General features: G+C 46.0%; 1 protein-coding gene across 1 annotated transcript in view; it reads right to left on the reverse strand.

Moving 5' to 3' along the window:
* Nucleotides 1–18,847, reverse strand: part of LOC126424613 (basic proline-rich protein-like) — a 147,872-nt gene that overhangs the window by 94,832 nt on the left and 34,193 nt on the right. The window contains exon 2 of the mRNA XM_050087351.1: nucleotides 4,288–4,468. Coding sequence (XP_049943308.1) covers nucleotides 4,288–4,422 — 135 coding nt within the window. The 5' untranslated portion in view covers nucleotides 4,423–4,468. The remainder of the gene's footprint in view (nucleotides 1–4,287; nucleotides 4,469–18,847) is intronic.

Genomic DNA, 18,847 nt, shown 5'->3' on the forward strand with positions numbered 1-18,847 from the left:
TGCGAACCAAATTCTTGACTGTCAGCACACTGACCGGTTGTCTTTGGCTGGAACTCGGTCCCAAACTTCCTCCGAGCTGCAGTTGGGCTGTTATTGTTCGCGTAGTAGGCCTTCAAAAGCCCTATACGCTCAGGAACGCTGTACGAGGTGCATTCAAGTTCTAAGGCCTCCAATTTTTTTTTCTAATTAACTACTCACCCGAAATCGATGAAGCTGGCGTTACTTCTCGACGTAATCGCCCTGCAGAAGTACACATTTTTCACAACGCTGACGCCATGATTCCATGGCAGCGGCGAAGGCTTCTTTAGGAGTCTGTTTTGACCACTGGAAAATCGCCGAGGCAATAGCAGCACGGCTGGTGAATGTGCGGCCACGGAGAGTGTTGGAAAAAGCCAAAAGTCACTAGGAGCCAGGTCAGGTGAGTAGGGAGCATGAGGAATCACTTCAAAGTTGTTATCACGAAAAAACTGTTGCGTAACGTTAGCTCGATGTGCGGGTGCGTTGTCTTGGTCAAACAGCACACGCGCAGCCCTTCCCGGACGTTTTTGTTGCAGTGCAGGAAGGAATTTGTTCTTCAAAACATTTTCGTACGTTGCACCTGTTACCGTAGTGCCCTTTGGAACGCAATGGGTAAGGATTACGCCCTCGCTGTCCCAGAACATGGACACCATCACTTTTTCAGCACTGGCGGTTACCCGAAATTTTTTTGGTGGCGGTGAATCTGTGTGCTTTCATTGAGCTGACTGGCGCTTTGTTTCTGGATTGAAAAATGGCATCCACGTCTCATCCATTGTCACAACCGACGAAAAGAAAGTCCCATTCGTGCTGTCGTTGCGCGTCAACATTGCTCGGCAACATGCCACACGGGCAGCCGTGTGGTCGTCCGTCAGCATTCGTGGCACCCACCTGGATGACACTTTTCGCATTTTCAGGTCGTCATGCACGATTGTGTGCACAGAACCCACAGAAATGCCAACTCTGGAGGCGATCTGTTCAACAGTCATTCGGCGATCCCCCAAAACAATTCTCTCCACTTTCTCGATCGTGTCGTCAGACCGGCTCGTGCGAGCCCGAGGTTGTTTCGGTTTGTTGTCACACGATGTTCTGCCTTTATTAAACTGTCGCATCCACGAACGCCTCATTTTAAAACAATGTGCATGTTTCTCTCTCTTTCCAGTCCGGAGCAAAAAATCGGAGGCCTTAGAACTTGAATGCACCTCGTACCGTGACATTTTTAAGAGCAAATGGTCGACAACGACATGGCGCATACTAGTTTCCATCATGATCCGCGGCCAACCGTACAGTTTGAACGTCCTAACGCAAAACGTTCAGAAGTTATAACGATTTTATTTCATATTGTTCCATAATTGTCACCTTGTATATCGCAAACAGTTACGGCCCTATCACATGTCCTGGGTGTACTCCGGAAATTATCTTCACGTCTGTCGATTTTGTTCCGTTAAGGGCGACGTGTTGAGTTCTATTTGTAAGTCAGTCTTGTATCCGATCGCGAATCTAGGCAGTTACTCGATAAGCTCGTCCCCCCCCCCCCCCCCTGAACCGGTAGTGCGGGACGGTGTTAGATATCTTTATAAAAGAGATGTTAGCTCTCCAAAACCGTCATAATGTGAGCGCTAATTACAAAACAGATTGATGTCAACGTTATAGGCCTCTAGTTATTGACATCTGTCTTACGAACTTTCAGTTCATGCTTTCCGGTTGCAGCTCCACTCCAAATTTAGCAGCTTGTGTTCTGCATGGGACGTCAATTCCGTACTCCGCCTGCTGCCAGTTTCCGACACAGAATGTCACAGGCGGTCCATTGCTTGTTGTCGGATAGCAAGTTCCACAATATCACGGCGTCTTCTCCTGCGGGCGACCGTAACCTTGACGACCAGTGGATCTGCTCTCACGTTCCCACTCTGCCCAACATCACCCACTGTCACATCAGAGTGCCCCACAAATTTGGATACTTCACGATTCGACCAGCAGGCCAAATGGAGACCCTTTCCTTTCAAACTCTGTCCGCTACTGATACACTACGTGATCAAAAGTATCCGGACACCTGGCTGAACAACAAGAGGTGGAAGTCCCCTCCATGGAAAACAGACCACACCGTAACACCACCACCTCCGAATTTTGCTGTTGGCACTACGCACGCTGGTACATGACGTTCACCAGGCATTCGCCACACCCACACCCTGCCGTCGGATCGCCACATTGTGTACAGTCACCAGTCACTCCACACAACGTTTTTCCACTGTTCAATCGTCCAATGTTTACAATTCTAATAGCAAGCGAGGCGTCGTTTGGCATTTACCAGCGTGATGTGAGGCTTATGAGCAGCCGCTCGATCATGAAATCCAAGCCTTCTCACCTCTCGCCTAACTGTCGTAGTACTTGCAGTGGATCCTGATGCAGTTTGGAATTCCTGTGTGATGGTCTGGATAGATGTCTGCCTATTACACATTACGACGCTCTTTGACTGGCGGCGGTCTCTTTCAGTCAACAGACGAGGTCGGCCTGTAGGCTTTTGTGTTGTACGTGTCCCCCTTCACGTTTCCACTTCACTATCACATCGGAAGCAGTGGACCTAGGGATGTTTAGGAGTGTGGAAATCTCGCGTACAGACGTATGCCACAAGTGACACCCAATCACCTGACCACGCTCGAAGTGCGTGAGTTCCGTGGAGAGCCCCATTCTGCTCTCTCACGATGCCTAGTGACTACTGAGGTCGGTGATACGGAGTACCTGGCAGCAGGTGGCAGCACCATACACCTAATAAGAAAAACGGATGTTTTTTGGGGGTGTCGGTATACTTTTGATCAAATAGTGTACCTTTCTCTGATAGGAGTACAAGAAATGTCCGTGTACTTCACAGTGACCAGCCAATATCTGACACTATTCTCGCCACTTACGCACGCTAACGCGCCTGGTAACAACACGAAACGAAAACAACAGTACTGCACTGTGGTGGCCATTCTATCTGCCTCTGAGAGTGTTGGGCCTGGTAACAACACGAAACGGAAACAACAGTACTGCACTGTGGTGGACATTCTATCTGCCTCTGAGAGTGTTGCGCATCACTTCGAACACAACGGTAAGGAGAGGTGGACCACAGAATGGTGTGGCAACTGTCGCCACAGGAAACCTGGGCAGGAGTAGAACCGATTACCAAACAAGGTAACACGACAAATAAAAGATTCATTCAACTTGTATTACTCGAAGCCAACAAAGACTCATTACAAGCAGTGCAGCAATGAACAGAGTCTAGGTAGCGCAAGGTCAACTAAGATGATGCTCCCTAAAGTAAGCATCAAGGTGAGACTCCGAGTGCAAGAGGGCTTAGTGGATACCACTGGCCGTCCTACATCCGTGGTACGGAGCTGCTGCAGGTGTGGTTACCGGGCTTACACCACTGGGTTCGCACGGTCTGTGTCGAACGGAAACTTGCCATTCCGTTACCAATTTTGATAAGCCGTGGGGGATACACAGAGTATTGCAACTCTAATAAATTACATACCCACCGACTGTGTATTAGAGTACGAAGTGACATCGACATCCGAGCATGTCTTCTAGATTGTTGTTGTTTTGGTCTTCAGTCCTGAGACTGGTTTGATGCAGCTCTCCATGCTACTCCGTCCTGTGCAAGCTTCTTCATCTCCCAGTACTTACTGCAACCTACATCCTTCTGAATCTGCTTGGTGTATTCATCTCTTGATCTCCCTCTACGATTTTTACCCTCCACGCTGCCCTCCAATGCTAAATTTGTCATCCCTTGATGCCTCAGAACATGTCCTACCAACCGATCGCTTCTTCTAGTCAAGTTGTGCCACAAACTCCTCTTCTCCCCAATTCTATTGAATACTTCCTCATTAGTTATGTGATCTACCCATCTAATCTTCAGCATTCTTCTGTAGCACCACATTTCGAAAGCTTCTATTCTCTTCTTGTCCAAACTATTTATCGCCCATGTTTCACTTCCATACTCTATACAAATACTTTCAGAAACGACTTCCTGACGCATACATCTATGCTCGATGTTAGCAAATTTCTCTTCTTCAGAAATGCTTTCCTTGCCATTGCCAGTCAACATTTTATATCCTCTCTACTTCGACCATCATCAGTTATTTTACTCCCCAAATAGCAAAACTCCTTTGCTACTTTAAGTGTGTCATTTCGTAATCTAATTCCCTCAGCATGACCCAACTTAATTCTTCTGGATGCTCCACTCTTTCTTTTTTCATTGCAGTGCACCGGGCAGTGCAGCTAGGCGCAGGTACTGACCTGGTGGTAGTGCGGGTACTGCAGGCTGGAGGCGGGGGGGCTGGGGTAGTACTGGGGGGCGTAGCCGTAGCCGAACTGCTGTCCGGGCGGCGGGGGCGGCGCCACCACTGGCTGGTAGCGGTACTGCTGCGCCATCAGCTCCCCTCCCACCACGGTCACCTCGCTGTCCGGCGACCCCTCCCTGCAACAGGCGCGCGCACCTCTGTCAGAAACACAGCTCCAGCACGGGATGACGACGGGGAACACGTCAAGAGTGTCACGCTCTCTGATGGAAGGTACCTGAAAAATTAACAATATGAAGAGACCGATACCAGACTCGTACACATCTGTCAACACACACCACCAGCACGGAATAATGACGGGGAACACATCAACAGTGTCACGCCTTCAGATGTAAGATACCTGGAAAATTAACAATACGAAGAGATCGATACCAGGCGCGTAAACATCCGTCAACACACACTACCAGCACGGAATAACGACGGGGAACACATCAAGAGTGTCACACTTTCCGATGTAATATACCTGGAAAATTAACAATATGAAGAGACCGATACCATATATTATATATATATATATATATTAAAACAGTCTTGATCAGGATTTATTTATCAAGGGGACTGGTTTCGACCACTACTGTGCTCATTTTCAGACCAATGAGTAGGAACCTCTTTCTGCTGGAGAATCACTAATTTTGTTTAAAAGTGTTGTCTCAGCAGGAGTAAAACTAATTTTGGTTAGATTGGTTACTCTTGGATAAAAGTTATGTACATCTGGTGAAAGATCTTGTGGACACACATTTTGGTGACTAACAAGGGCTGCAAAGTTGTTATTATGCTTATTAAGAATAGTTTCTCGTACTGCATTAATTCTGTCATCTGTAAAGTTAAGTAACTGTGAAAATATTAATGTTGACAACTGATTGCTAATTTTTAAATGTAAATTATACATTTCAAGATATAATGCATCTTTTTCTTTATATACATCTTTAATTTCAGATCTAATCCATAGAATGCTACTCTTCTGTCGTAAAAATTTTGCTATATTTGATCTGGTATTAAAACTAATTAAGAATCACATGATTCATTAGGCATTGTTTGTTAAAACATATTTTGGAATTAAGTTTTATAATTTTAGTGCGTAATCCTCTAAACTTCTTGTAATCTCCCAATACCTGACATGGCAATAAATTAATTATTTTTGAATACCCAGAATGAGATTTTCACTCTGCAGCGGAGTGTGCGCTGATATGAAACTTCCTGGCAGATTAAAACTGTGTGCCCGACCGAGACTCGAACTCGGGCCTTTGCCTTTCGCGGGCAAGTGCTCTACCATCTGAGCTACCGAAGCACGACTCACGTCCGGTACTCACAGCTTTACTTCTGCAAGGTTCGCAGGAGAGCTTCTGTAAAGTTTGGAAGGTAGGAGACGAGGTACTGGCAGAAGTAAAGCTGTGAGTACCGGACGTGAGTCGTGCTTCGGCAGCTCAGATGGTAGAGCACTTGCCCGCGAAAGGCAAAGGTCCCGAGTTCGAGTCTCGGTTTGGCACACAGTTTTAATCTGCCAGGAAGTTTCTTACTTTTGAATACATTATGGGTGTGACAGTGATCAATGTGTTACAAATATTTACTATTAAAAACTGTCTTGATGACGATTTATTTATTACGGTGACCGGTTTCGACCGCTACTGTGGTAATCTTCAGACCAATGAGTAGGAAACTCTTTCTGCTGGAGAATCACTACTAATATACCATATATGATTGGTACTTTACGATACCGTTTCAGTTCTGTAGTTCACGATACATGTTTACTGATGAATTTCTCGGTGCATTTGAATCACTGCATAAAACAACATTGCCTTCAATTCGAAAGAAATATTTTCAATTTTTATTTTGTTAGTGTTTTATCCGTCTTCTGAAGCAACTGTAGCTATTTATGTCGAAATAATCAGCAACCAGTTGCAAAACGGAAATTTAATTTGTAAACCGGTTTCAACCGTTATTCGCAAGATTGTAACTATCGCATGTTTTGCGAGTGTTAACAGTAACAGGCATGCAGCACGTTGCTGTGATCATGTGGTTCATACTGCCTGTAAAAATAGGGTATGAAGAAGACAAACAAGTGCAGACGCCGTTCCATAGCTAATCATCTAACGTTAATTTTTTCAACATAAATAAATGCAACACAACGTAATCAAAGCCCCTCATCCTATTCTTTCGCTTCTGCAACAATATAAACAACAACAAAAATAAATAATCATAATAGGTTTTTCTTTTATACTTGCTGGGAACTTTAGACTGAAAACTCCGTAATAACTAAAAACATACAAAATTCGATCTGAAGAACTAAAAACGATAATTTATAGTTCATTACCTTGTATTCAACATGTTTACTGCAATTACTTGGGAATGAAATGAAAATGAAATGATCGTATGGCATTGTTGGCCGCGAGGCCCCATGCGGGGGAAGTTCGGCCGCCGTACTGCAAGTCCTTTTTAGTTGACGCCTATTCGGTGACTTGCGAATCAATGAGGATGAAAGACACACACACACAAAACACCCAGTCATCACGAGGCAGAGAAAATCCCTGACCCCGCCGGGAATCGAACCCGGGACCCCGTGCTCGGGAAGTGAGAACGCTACCGCGAGACCACGAGCTGCGGACTACTTGGGTAGCTCTAATAAAAATAATCCATGAAAAGAAAAATACTTGAAAATAACAATATAAACACGACAGGTATTTCGTGAATATTGCATTTTAGATGAAAATTTAAATTGACAAAGCGAAACCGAATTATGTTACACAAGCAGCCCCGCGAAGGGGTCCCTAATTTCAAAATTAAATATTCGGAAATATCTGTGAAGAGCTTGCGGATCGAGAAAGGGAAAACGAGATGTTCCTTAAAGAGAATCGTAAGTGGTAATGACAGGTGGGTCTATGGTTGTGGTGTTGGCGCCAAGGTTCATCTTCACAGTGGGTCGGGAATGGTTCTCCAATACCATAAAAAAGTCAGGTCAAATGTCAAAGCCATGCTGACTGTTTTCTCTGACACTGAACGATTAGCTCATCATGAATTCGTGCCACAGGAACAAACCGTTAATCGACTTGTGGAGACGCCTGCGAGAAAACGTTAGAAGGAAACGGCCTGAAATGTGGCGAGACAATTCACGGCTCTTGCATCACGATAACGCATCCGCAGATTAATCCCTGTTGGTGCGTGACTACTGCAAAAGAAGCAAAATGACTGCTGTCTCGTTCTTCGTACCTTGTCGCAGCAGACTACTTTTTATTTCCAAAGTCGAAAACCACGTTGAAAGGACGGAGATTTGCAACGATAGACGAGATAAAAGAAATTTCGCGGATGGCGCTTCGCATGATGCAGCAAGGGGCGTACCAAGACTGCATCCGGAAGTGGGGGCGGTGCATCTACTGTGGAGGACAGTATTTGCAAGGAGACCATGCACAGTAAGTAAAAGGTAAGTGTAGAAAAATTTTGTGGACCAAGTTCTGCAATTTTTTGAACAGACCTCGTATGTTTTAGTTTGTTGTCAAATTCATTATTATACTGATTGTACATCTAAATCTACATCCATACTCCGCAAGCCACCTGACGGTGTGTGGCGGAGGGTACCCTGAGTACCTCTATCGGTTCTCCCTTCTATTCCAGTCTCGTATTGTTCGTGGAAAGAAGGATTGTCGGTATGCTTCTGTGTGGGCTCTAATCTCTCTGATTTTATCCTCATGGTCTCTTCGCGTGATATACGTAGGAGGGAGCAATATACTGCTTGACTCCTCGGTGAAGGTATGTTCTCGAAAATTTAACAAAAGCCAGTACCGAGCTACTGAGCGTCTCTTCTGCAGAGTCTTCCACTGGAGTTTATCAATCATCTCCGTAACGGTTTCGCGATTACTAAATGATCCTGCAACGAAGCGCGCTGCTCTCCGTTGGATCTTCTCTATCTCTTCTATCAACCCTATCTGGTACGGATCCCACACTGCTGAGCAGTATTCAAGCAGTGGGCGAACAAGCGTACTGTAACCTACTTCCTTTCTTTTCGGATTGCATTTCCTTAGGATTCTTCCAATGAATCTCAGTCTGGCATCTGCTTTACCGACGATCAACTTTATATGATCATTCCATTTTAAATCACTCCTAATACGTACTCCCAGATAATTTATGGAATTAACTGCTTCCAGTTGCTGACCTGCTATTTTGTAGCTAAATGATAAGGGAATTATCTTTCTATGTATTCGCAGCACATTACACTTGTCTACATTGAGATTCAATTGCCATTCCCTGCGCCATGCGTCAATTCGCAGCAGATCCACCTGCATTTCAGTACAATTTTCCATTGTTACAACCTCTCGATACACCACAGCATCAACTGCAAAAAGCCTCAGTGAACTTCCGATGTCATCCACAAGGTCATTTATGTATATTGTGAATAGCAACGGTCCTATGACACTCCCCTGCGGCACACCTGAAATCACTCTCACTTCGGAAGACTTCTCTCCATTGAGAATGACATGCTGCGTCCAGTTATCTAGGAACTCTTCAATCCAATCACACAATTGGTCTGATAGTCCATATGCTCTTACTATGTTCATTAAACGACTGTGGGGAACTGTATCTAACGCCTTGTGGAAGTCAAGAAACACGGCATCTACCTGGGAACCCGTGTCTATGGCCCTCTGAGTCTCGTGGACGAATAGCGCGAGCTGGGTTTCACACGACCGTCTTTTTCGAAACCCATGCTGATTCCTACAGAGTAGATTTCTAGTCTCCAGAAAAGTCATTATACTCGAACATAATACGTGTTCCAAAATTCTACAACTGATCGACGTTAGAGATATAGGTCTATAGTTCTGCACATCTGTTCGACGTCTCTTCTTGAAAACGGGGATGACCTGTGCCCTTTTCCAATCCTTTGGAACGCTACGCTCTTCTAGAGACCTACGGTACACCGCTGCAAGAAGGAGGGCAAGTTCCTTCGCGTACTCTGTGTAAAATCGAACTGGTATCCCATCAGGTCCAGCGGCCTTTCCTCTTTTGAGCGATTTTAATTATTTCTCTATCCCTCTGTCGTCTATTTCGATATCTACCATTTTGTTATCTGTACGACAATCTAGAGAAGGAACTACAGTGCAGTCTTCCTCTGTGAAACAGCTTTGGAAAAAGACATTTAGTATTTCGGCCTTTAGTCTGTCATCCTCTGTTTCAGTACCATTTTGGTCACAGAGTGTCTGGACATTTTGTTTTGATCCACCTATCGCTTTGACATAAGACCAAAATTTCTCAGAATTTTCTGCCAAGTCAGTACATAGAACTTTACTTTCGAATTCATTGAACGCCTCTCACATATCCCTCCTCACATTACATTTCGCTTCGCGTAATTTTTGTTTGTCTACAAGGCTTTGGCTATGTTTATGTTTGCTGTGAAGTTCCCTTTGCTTCCGCAGCAGTTTTCTAACTCGGTTGTTGTACCACGGTGGCTCTTTTCCATCTCTTACGATCTTGCTTGGCACATACTCATCTAACGCATATTGTACGATGGTTTTGAACTTTGTCTACTGATCCTCAACACCATCTGTACTTGAGCCGTCCGGTACTCTGTAATCTGCTTTTTGTCACTTTCGCTAAACAGAAAAATCTTCCTACCTCTTTTAATATTTCTATTTACGGCTGAAATCATCGATGCCGTAACCGCTTTATGATCGCTGATTCCCTGTTCTGCGTTAACTGTTTCAAATAGTTCGGGTCTGTTTGTCACCAGAAGGTCTAATATGTTATCGCCACGAGTCGGTTCTCTGTGTAACTGCTCAAGGTAGTTTTCAGATAAAGCACTTAAAAAAATTTCACTGGATTCTTTGTCCCTGCCACCCGTTATGAACGTTTGAGTCTCCCAGTCTATATCCGGCAAATTAAAATCTCCACCCAGAACTGTAACACGGTGGGGAAATCTACTCGGAATATTTTCCACATAACGCGACCACGATCCTGCTTACCGGACTGTCGTTGAACAGAAACGCAGCAACTAATCAGTACTGAGGGACCGACGCGACGCAACCCTGGCACTCACTGTGTTTGGCCTAAGTTGGCTTACCTCCCGGGTATTCCGGTGTAAGGAGGGAGAAGAGCGCAGAGTCCGTAAGCGGCCAGGTCCGGCGAGCGGCACAGTCGTGTTGGTAGGTTGGGGGCCGCGGAGTCGTAAAATTCCCGGTGCGGCGACTTTTATGTGGGAAGCGTTGTTTGAGAACCGTTTCACGCCAGACAGTGTTCCGCTGCGCTGCCACGACCGGCCGCAGGCTGGGATAACGGACTCCTCCGCAGCCGTGGCGCCGACAAAGCTGTGGAAACCGTCGCGCTACACACAACCCCGACAGGCGAGGTAGTCCAAGTGTCTGGACTCATCAACAACGACAGTGAAAGAACGTATCGCGTTCCTAGAGGGGGAACAAGCTTGTTGTCTTCAGGCGGAAGAGTAGTTTTTCAGTCTATCTCGTGTAAGCCTCTTCACCCCTGAACAACTGCTGAAACCTATATCCATCTGAAAGTGCTTATTATAGTCAGACCTTCGTCTCCCTTTCTCAAGCAATTACACTACTGGCCATTAAAATTGCTACAATACGAAGATGACGTGCTACAGGCGCCAAATTTAACCGACAGGAAGAAGATGCTGTGATATGCAAATGATTAGCTTTTCAGAGCATTCGCACAAGGTTGGCGCCGGTGGCGACACCTACAACGTGCTGACACGAGGAACGTTTCCAAACGATTTCTCATACACAAACAGCAGTTGACCGGCTTTGCCTGGTGAAACGTTGTTGTGATGCCTCGTGTAAGGACCAGAAAAGCGTACCATCACGTTTCAGACTTTGATAAAGGTCGGATTGTACCCTACCGCGATTGCGGTTTAATGTATCGCGACATTGCTGCTCGCGTTGCTCGAGATCCAATGACTGTCAGCAGAATATGGAATCGCTGGGTTCAGGAGGGTAATACGGAACGCCGTGCTAGATCCCAACGGCTTCGTATCACTAGCAGTAGAGATGACAGGCATCTTATCCGCATGGCTGTAACGGATCGTGCAGCCACGTCTCGATCCCTGAGTCAACAGATGGGGACGTTTGCAAGACAACAACCATCTGCACGAACAGTTCGACGACGTTTGCAGCAGCATGGACTATCAGCTCGGAGACCACGGCTGCGGTTACCCTTGACGCTGCATCACAGACAGCAGCGCCTGCGATGGTGTACTCAACGACGAATCAGGGTGCACGAATGGCAAAACGTCAATTTTTCGGATGTATCCAGGTTCTGTTTACAGCATCATGATGATCGCATCAGTCTTTGGCGACATCGTGGTGAACGCACATTGGAAGCGTGTATTCGTCATCGCCATACTGGCGTATCACCCGGCGTGATGGTATGGGGTGCCACTGGTTACACATCTCGGTCACCTGTTGTTCGCACTGAAGGCACTTTGAACAGTGGACGTTACATTTCAGATATCTTACGACCCGTGAGTCTGCCCTTCATTCGATCCCTGCGAAACCCTACATTTTATCAGGATAATGCACGACAGCATGTTGCAGGTCCTCTACGGGCCTTTCTGGATACAGAAAATGTTCGACTGCTGCCCTCGCCAGCACATTCTCCAGATCTCTCTCCAATTGAAAAGGTCTGGTCAATGGTGGCCGAGCAACTGGCTCGTCACAATACGCCAGTCAATACTCTTGATGAACTGTGGTATCGTGTTGAAGCTGCATGGGCAGCTGTACCTGTACACATTATCCAAGCTCTGTTTGACTAAATGCCCAGGCGTATCAAGGCCGTAGGAAACCGGTATAGGCATGCGTATTCAATTACAGAGATAAGTAAACAGGCAGAATACGGCGCTGCGATCGGCAACGCCTATATAAGACAACGACTGTATGGCGCAGTTGTTAGATCTGTTACTGGTGCTACCGTGGGAGGTTTTCAAGATTTAAGCGAGTCTGAACGTTGTGTTACAGTCGGCGCACGAGCGATGGGACACAGCATCTCCGAGGTAGCGATGAAGCGGGAATTTTCCCATAAGATCATTTCACGAGTGTTCCGCGAATATCAGAAAACTGATAGAACATCAAATCTTCGACATCGCGCAGCCGGAAAAAGATCTTGCAAAAACGGGAGTAACGATGACTGAAGAGACTCGTTCAACGTGACAGAAGTGCAACCCTTCCCCAAATTTCTGCAGATTTCAATGCTAGGCCATCAACAAATGTCACCGTGCGACCCATTGAACGAAATATCATCCATACGGGCTTTCGGAGCAGAATGCCCACTCGTGTATCCTTTACGATTGCACGACACAAAGCTTTACTCCTCGCCTGGGCCCGTCAATAGCGACACTGGACTGTTGACGACTGTATCGACCGACTGGACGTGTACGGGTCTTTAGACAATCTCATGAGTCCATGGACCCTGCATGTCAGCAGGGGACTGTTCAAGTTGGTGGAGGCTCTGTAATGGTGTCGAGTGAGTGCAGCTGGAATGATATGGGGCCACTGGTAAGTCTAGATACGACTCTGACAGGTAACACGTACGTAAACATCCTGTCTGATCACCTGCATCCATTTATGTCTACTGTGGACATTCCAGCAGCATAATACGACACACCACACGTCCATAATTGTTACAGAGTGGTTCCAGGAACACTCTTCTGAGTTTGAACATTTCCGCTGGCCACTAAATTCCCCAGACATGTACGTTATTGAGCATATCTGGGATGCCTTGCAACGTGCTGTTCAGAAGAGATCTCCACCCCCTCGTACTCTTACGGATTCATGGACAGCCGGAGTGGCCGTGCGGTTCTAGGCGTTACAGTCTGGAACCGGGCGACCTGTACGGTCGCAGGTTCGAATCCTGCCTCGGGCTTGGATGTGTGTGATGTCCGTAGGTTAGTTAGGTTTAATTAGTTCTAAGTTCTAGGCGACTGATGACCTCAGAAGTCAAGTCGCATAGTGCTCAGAGCCATTTGAACAGCCCTGCAGGATTAATGGAGTCACTTCCCTCCTGCACTACATCAGGCATTTGTCTAGCCCATGCCACATCATGCTGTTGCACTTCTGCGTGCTCGGCGGGACTCTACACGATATTAGGCAGGTGACTGGAATACTCTCTTTCAAATTCTGAAGGTGGCAGGAGTAAAATACAGGGAGCGAAAGGCTATTTACAATTTGTACAGAAACCAGATGGCAGTTATAAGAGTCGAGGCACGTGAAAAGGAAGCAGCGGTTGGGAAGGGAGTGAGACAGGGTTGTAGCCTGTCCCCGATATTATTCAATCTGTATATTGAGCAAGCAGTAACGGAAACAAAAGAAAAATTTGGTGTAGGTATTAAAATCCATGGAGAAGAAATAAAAACGTTGAGGTTCGCCGATGACATTGTAATTCTGTCAGAGACAGCAAAGAACTTAGAAGAGCAGTTGAATGGAATGGACAGTGTCTTGAAAGGAGGATATAAGATGAACATCAACAAAACCAAAACGAGGATAATGGAATGTAGTCAAATTAAATCGGGTGATGCTGAGGGGATTAGATTAGGAAATGAGACACTTAAAGTAGTAAAGGAGTTTTGCTATTTAGGGAGTAAAATAACTGATGATGGTCGAAGTAGAGAGGATATAAAATGTAGACTGGCAATGGCAAGGAAATCGTTTCTGAAGAAGAGAAATTTGTTAACATCGAGTATAGATTTAAGTGTCAGGAAGTCGTTTCTGATAGTATTTGTATGGAGTGTAGCCATGTATGGAAGTGAAACATGGACGATAAATAGTTTGGACAAGAAGAGAATAGAAGCTTTCGAAATGTGGTGCTACAGAAGAATGTTGAAGATTAGCTGGGTAGATCACGTAAGAAGTGAAGTTTGTGAAGTTTGTGGCACAACTTGACAAGAAGAAGGGACCGGTTGGTAGGACATGTTCTGAGGCATCAAGGGATCACAAATTTAGCATTGGAGGGCAGCGTGGAGGGTAAAAATCATAGAGGGAGACCAAGAGATGAATACACTAAGCAGATTCAGAAGGATGTAAGTTGCAGTAAGTACTGGGAGACGAAGCTTGCACAGGATAGAGTAGCATGGAGAGGTGCATCAAACCAGTCTCACGACTGAAGACAACAACAACAACAACAACAACAACAACCAGTTTCTTTGGTTCTTCTGTGTAGTTGCAAGACTTTTAGGTTACCAATTTGTAAACCACTATGTCTATTAAGCACTGGCAATGTTTGGTGGTTTTGTTTAGAAAATGAAGACGTTCAACAACTTAAACTGTGTTTCTTCAAGTTAATGAGTCGCCATCGAAAGAAAACAATTTCCATAGAGTGAGTCCGTGGACTTACGACCCTGGACTACGCAGCCGAGCACAACGAGAAGTATTTGTAACTATTGTGCATGTGGATTTACTCGCAATCACAGCGTTTATCAGACGTATTTTGGCATTTCCTTTAAATGCGTCACAACTAGTCCTGAGTTTATCAAGTTTCTCCAACTACTGAGCCACCCCATTCGGATTAATGCGCCTACGGAAGAAAGGAAGAGGACTGGGTTTCAACCTCCCGTCAATGGCGAGGTCATTAGAGACGGAGCACAAGCTTGGAATAAAGAACGAAATCGGCCATGGCCTTTCAGACGAAACATACTGGCATTCGCTTTAAGATTCAATGGGCTCTGAGCACTATGGGGCTTAACATCTGAGGTCATCAGCCCCCTAGAACTTGGGACTACTTAAACGTAACTAACCTAAGGACATCACGCACATCCATGCCCGAGGCAGGATTCGAACCTGCGACCGTAGCGGTCACCCGGTTCCAAACTGAAGCGCTTAGAACCGCACGGCCACACCGGCCGGCTTCGCTTTAAGGACGACGGACATTAAACGTCAAGGAACGAAAGGAAACGTCGAAACACTGCGCAATGTTTTTGAAATAGCGGCATCCATACAGGCGGTCAACTGAATACAAGTGGACGGGGATGGGAAGAGACCGGAAGTCAACATGATGGGTTCTCGGGAAGTTCTGACGTTGCTGGACGTACAGTGACGTCGTCCGGTTACACAGGAAGATGCCGAAAACTCGTCACTATCACTTACGCTATAGCAGTGGATATGCGATTGCGTGTTTCCAGTCTTGATTTAACCTTTGCTTTGTTTTCGTAATGCGGCTACACGCGCGTCTGAATTCAGCATACTTGCGCAAGCATGCTTGAGCACGTGTAATGGTTCAAATGGCTCTGAGCAGTATGGGACATCTGAGGTCATGAGTCCCCTAGAACTTAAAACTAGTTAAACCTAACTAACCTAATGACATCACACACATTCATGCGCGAGGCAGGATTCGTACCTGCGACCGCAGCAGCAGCGAAATTCCGGACTGAAGTCCCTAGAACCGCTCAGCTACAACGGCCGGCGAGCGCATGTAGTAAAAAATCTGTGCAAGCAGCAGAGTAAGAGGATTGTACAATTAGCTTGATGCTTGATCGAATTTCGATTATGTATACTTGTGGAAGCTTCCAAGCGTATGCATGCTCGAGGGTGTGTACCAAGAACAGGGAGGCCTCTGCAAGCTTTCGGCAGTGATTTGATTTGCTTCGGTTTTTATTTGGTCCTGTTAATTCATATTTCGTCAAAGGCTGCAAGACAGGTGAATTAATACGGTAGTATATGGACGAAAAGGTGAAGAAAAGCAGCAATACTGTGACACCATTTCCATGACGTGTCTAACGCGAATAATTAATCTGGGAACTCTCTCTAAGGCAAAAATGAAACTATGCATTACGAAGGAATTATCAGAATGGGAAGAAAATCGGTAAGTGTGAAGTACATGTACAAAAGAACAAATAATTACACGTTCAGAAAAACTGGATGACTCATTCAAGAGAAAGAGCTTAAAAAACTGAGCAAGTCAATAACACGTTGGACCACCTCTGGTTCTTAGGCAAGCAGTTATTAGGCTTGGCGTTGATTAATAAAGTTGTCTGATGAGCTGCTGGGAGAATCGAGACATATTGTGTCCAATTCGCGCGTGTGAGCTCGACATTTTCTAGTAAACAAACCGACGCCTATACAAGCGTGTTCGAGAGGTGAGGAGATGTCAGGAATTTGTGCTTGGCTACCCAGCTTAACACATTCCCATGATTGCATGAGGACTTGGATACTCACTCTTACGAGTGTTCTTCCACAAAAGAGGCCAAACCAAGCATCTTAAACCGAAAATTTATTTAGGATTCACAATACCTAGACGGGGACAAAGCCCATGCTGTGCACAAGCCAGAAAACAAAAGTGCTAAAACCAGTTTAATTGAAACACAACTCTTTTACCAGAAATACGTCAGCTGCATTGAAGGACGAAAACAGAGTTTTAGTTTTCCTAGATGTCATTTGGTGTTTGGAAAGAAAACAAAACATACCACACAAAGTAAAAAGCTGCTTTCGCCATTACAAAACTCCTCTGCTGTTACGTAAATGAATACATTAGTTTTTGTGTCTATCACTTGTTTATTGCATTACAACACGTTTCGATGGTTCATACCTACGTTTTCAACTGGAGAATCACGTAGTTCCATTACACACACTTTTTTTTGGCGTAGAGCGCAGACACCTTTTTCACAGCTACAACCCTAGTGAGATCTCGGACTCTACGTCAACGGAATCACGAAGGGACTTCAGAAGTAATTCACAGATGTCGTCCCACGCTAAGACCACTGCGCTGCAGACTGGGGAATGCATAACAGGCGCATCGCAGTGTGGGAATTAAATGGCGCGATAACGGGAAACGTCGTCCGAAGTTGAAGTTCGCAGTACAGTAGGGTTACTCTGGGCAAAACGTTTAACTTGCACACAAATTCGCCGTAGAATTCTGACGGTGTTTGGGAAAGTGCAGTGTCGGGTCCAGTGGTTGTGGAATGGTGCCAACAATCTGACCAAGGCCTCACAGCCGTGGGTGATCGGAAAGGCCACCGACATCGGACACAGACGGGAATGTCCAGGCAATCGAGAAACTGATTCACGGCAACCGCAGATTTTGCGACGGTGGTCATGCGGAGTTGCTGGATGGGTCCGCGATCAAGGAGCGCATTTTTACTGGCAAGGAATTACCACCGGTTGAGCGTTCAGAACGTTGTTGACATAGACTCGGCGAATGTGTTGAAAAATAGTGGCATGTGCCGGTATCACTCTGAAGTGTAGGGCAGCATTCCATAAAAGTAACTTGGCCTGCCACATTAACGTGGAACTTGAAAGGACTCTACCGGGGTACACTTACATGTGGCACCCGAATATCGTAATGAGACTAATGTAAACTAAAATGAAACTATATTGTATGCGATGTACACACATCAAAAAAAAAGTTTTTCATCATCTCGATTTCAAGAGTTCCGGAACCTGTACAGAAAACTGGAATAGAGATCAACATAAACATCATTTCCGCCATTTTTGTTGCTCATGAAAACCACACATTGCATGTTGTACCACCATACAGCGAAAACTTCAGAGTTGGTGGTCCACACATTGGTACCTCTAATACCAAGTAGCTCGGTCCTCTTGCATTGATACATGCCCGTACTCCTCGTGGCATACTATCCACAAGTTCGTAAAGGCACTGTTGGTCCAGACCGTCCCACTCCTCAACGGCGATTCGGCGTAGATCCCCTTTGAGTCGTTGGTAGGTCACGTCGTCCATAAACAGGCCTTTTCCGTATACCCCAGGCATGTTCAATAGGGTTCATGTCTGGAGAACATGATCGCCGCTCTAGTCGAGCGATGTCGTTATCCTGAAGCAAGTCATTCACGAGATGTGCACGATGGGAGCGCCAATTGTCGTCATGGAAGACGAATGCCTCGCCAATGTGCTGCCGAAATGGTTGCACTATCGGTCGGAGGATGGCATTCACGTATCGCACAGCCGTTACGGCCCCTTCCATGACCACCAGCGGCGTGCGTCGGCATCACGCAATGCCACCCCAAAACATCAGGGAACCTCGCCTTGCTGCACTCGCTGGACAGCGTGTCTAAGGCGTTCAGCCCGACCGGGTTGCCTCCAAACACGTCTCCGACGATTTTCTGTTTAAAGGCATATGCGACACTCATCGGTGAAGAGAACGTGATGGCAATCCTGAGCGGTCCATTCGGCATGTTGTTGTGCCCATCTCTGTCGCGCTGTATGGTGTCGTGGTTGCAAAGGTGGACCTCGCCATGGACGTCGGGTGTGAAGTTGTGCATTACACAGCCTATCGCGCACAGTTTGAGTCGTAACACGACGTCCCGTGGCTGCACGAAAAGCATTACTCAACATGGTGGCGTTGCTGTCACGGTTCCTCCGAGTCATAATCCGTAGTTAGAGGTCAGCCACTGCAGTAGTATGCCTTGATCGGCCTGAGCGAGGCATGTTATCGACAGATCCTGTCTCTCTATATCTCCTCCATGTCCGAACAACATCGCTTTGGTTCACTCCTAGACGCCTGGACACTTACCTTGTTGAGAGCCCTTCCTTGCACAAAGTAACAATGCGGACGCGAT

Source organism: Schistocerca serialis, chromosome 10 (genome assembly GCF_023864345.2).
Source record: "Schistocerca serialis cubense isolate TAMUIC-IGC-003099 chromosome 10, iqSchSeri2.2, whole genome shotgun sequence".
Lineage (NCBI taxonomy): Eukaryota > Metazoa > Arthropoda > Insecta > Orthoptera > Acrididae > Schistocerca > Schistocerca serialis.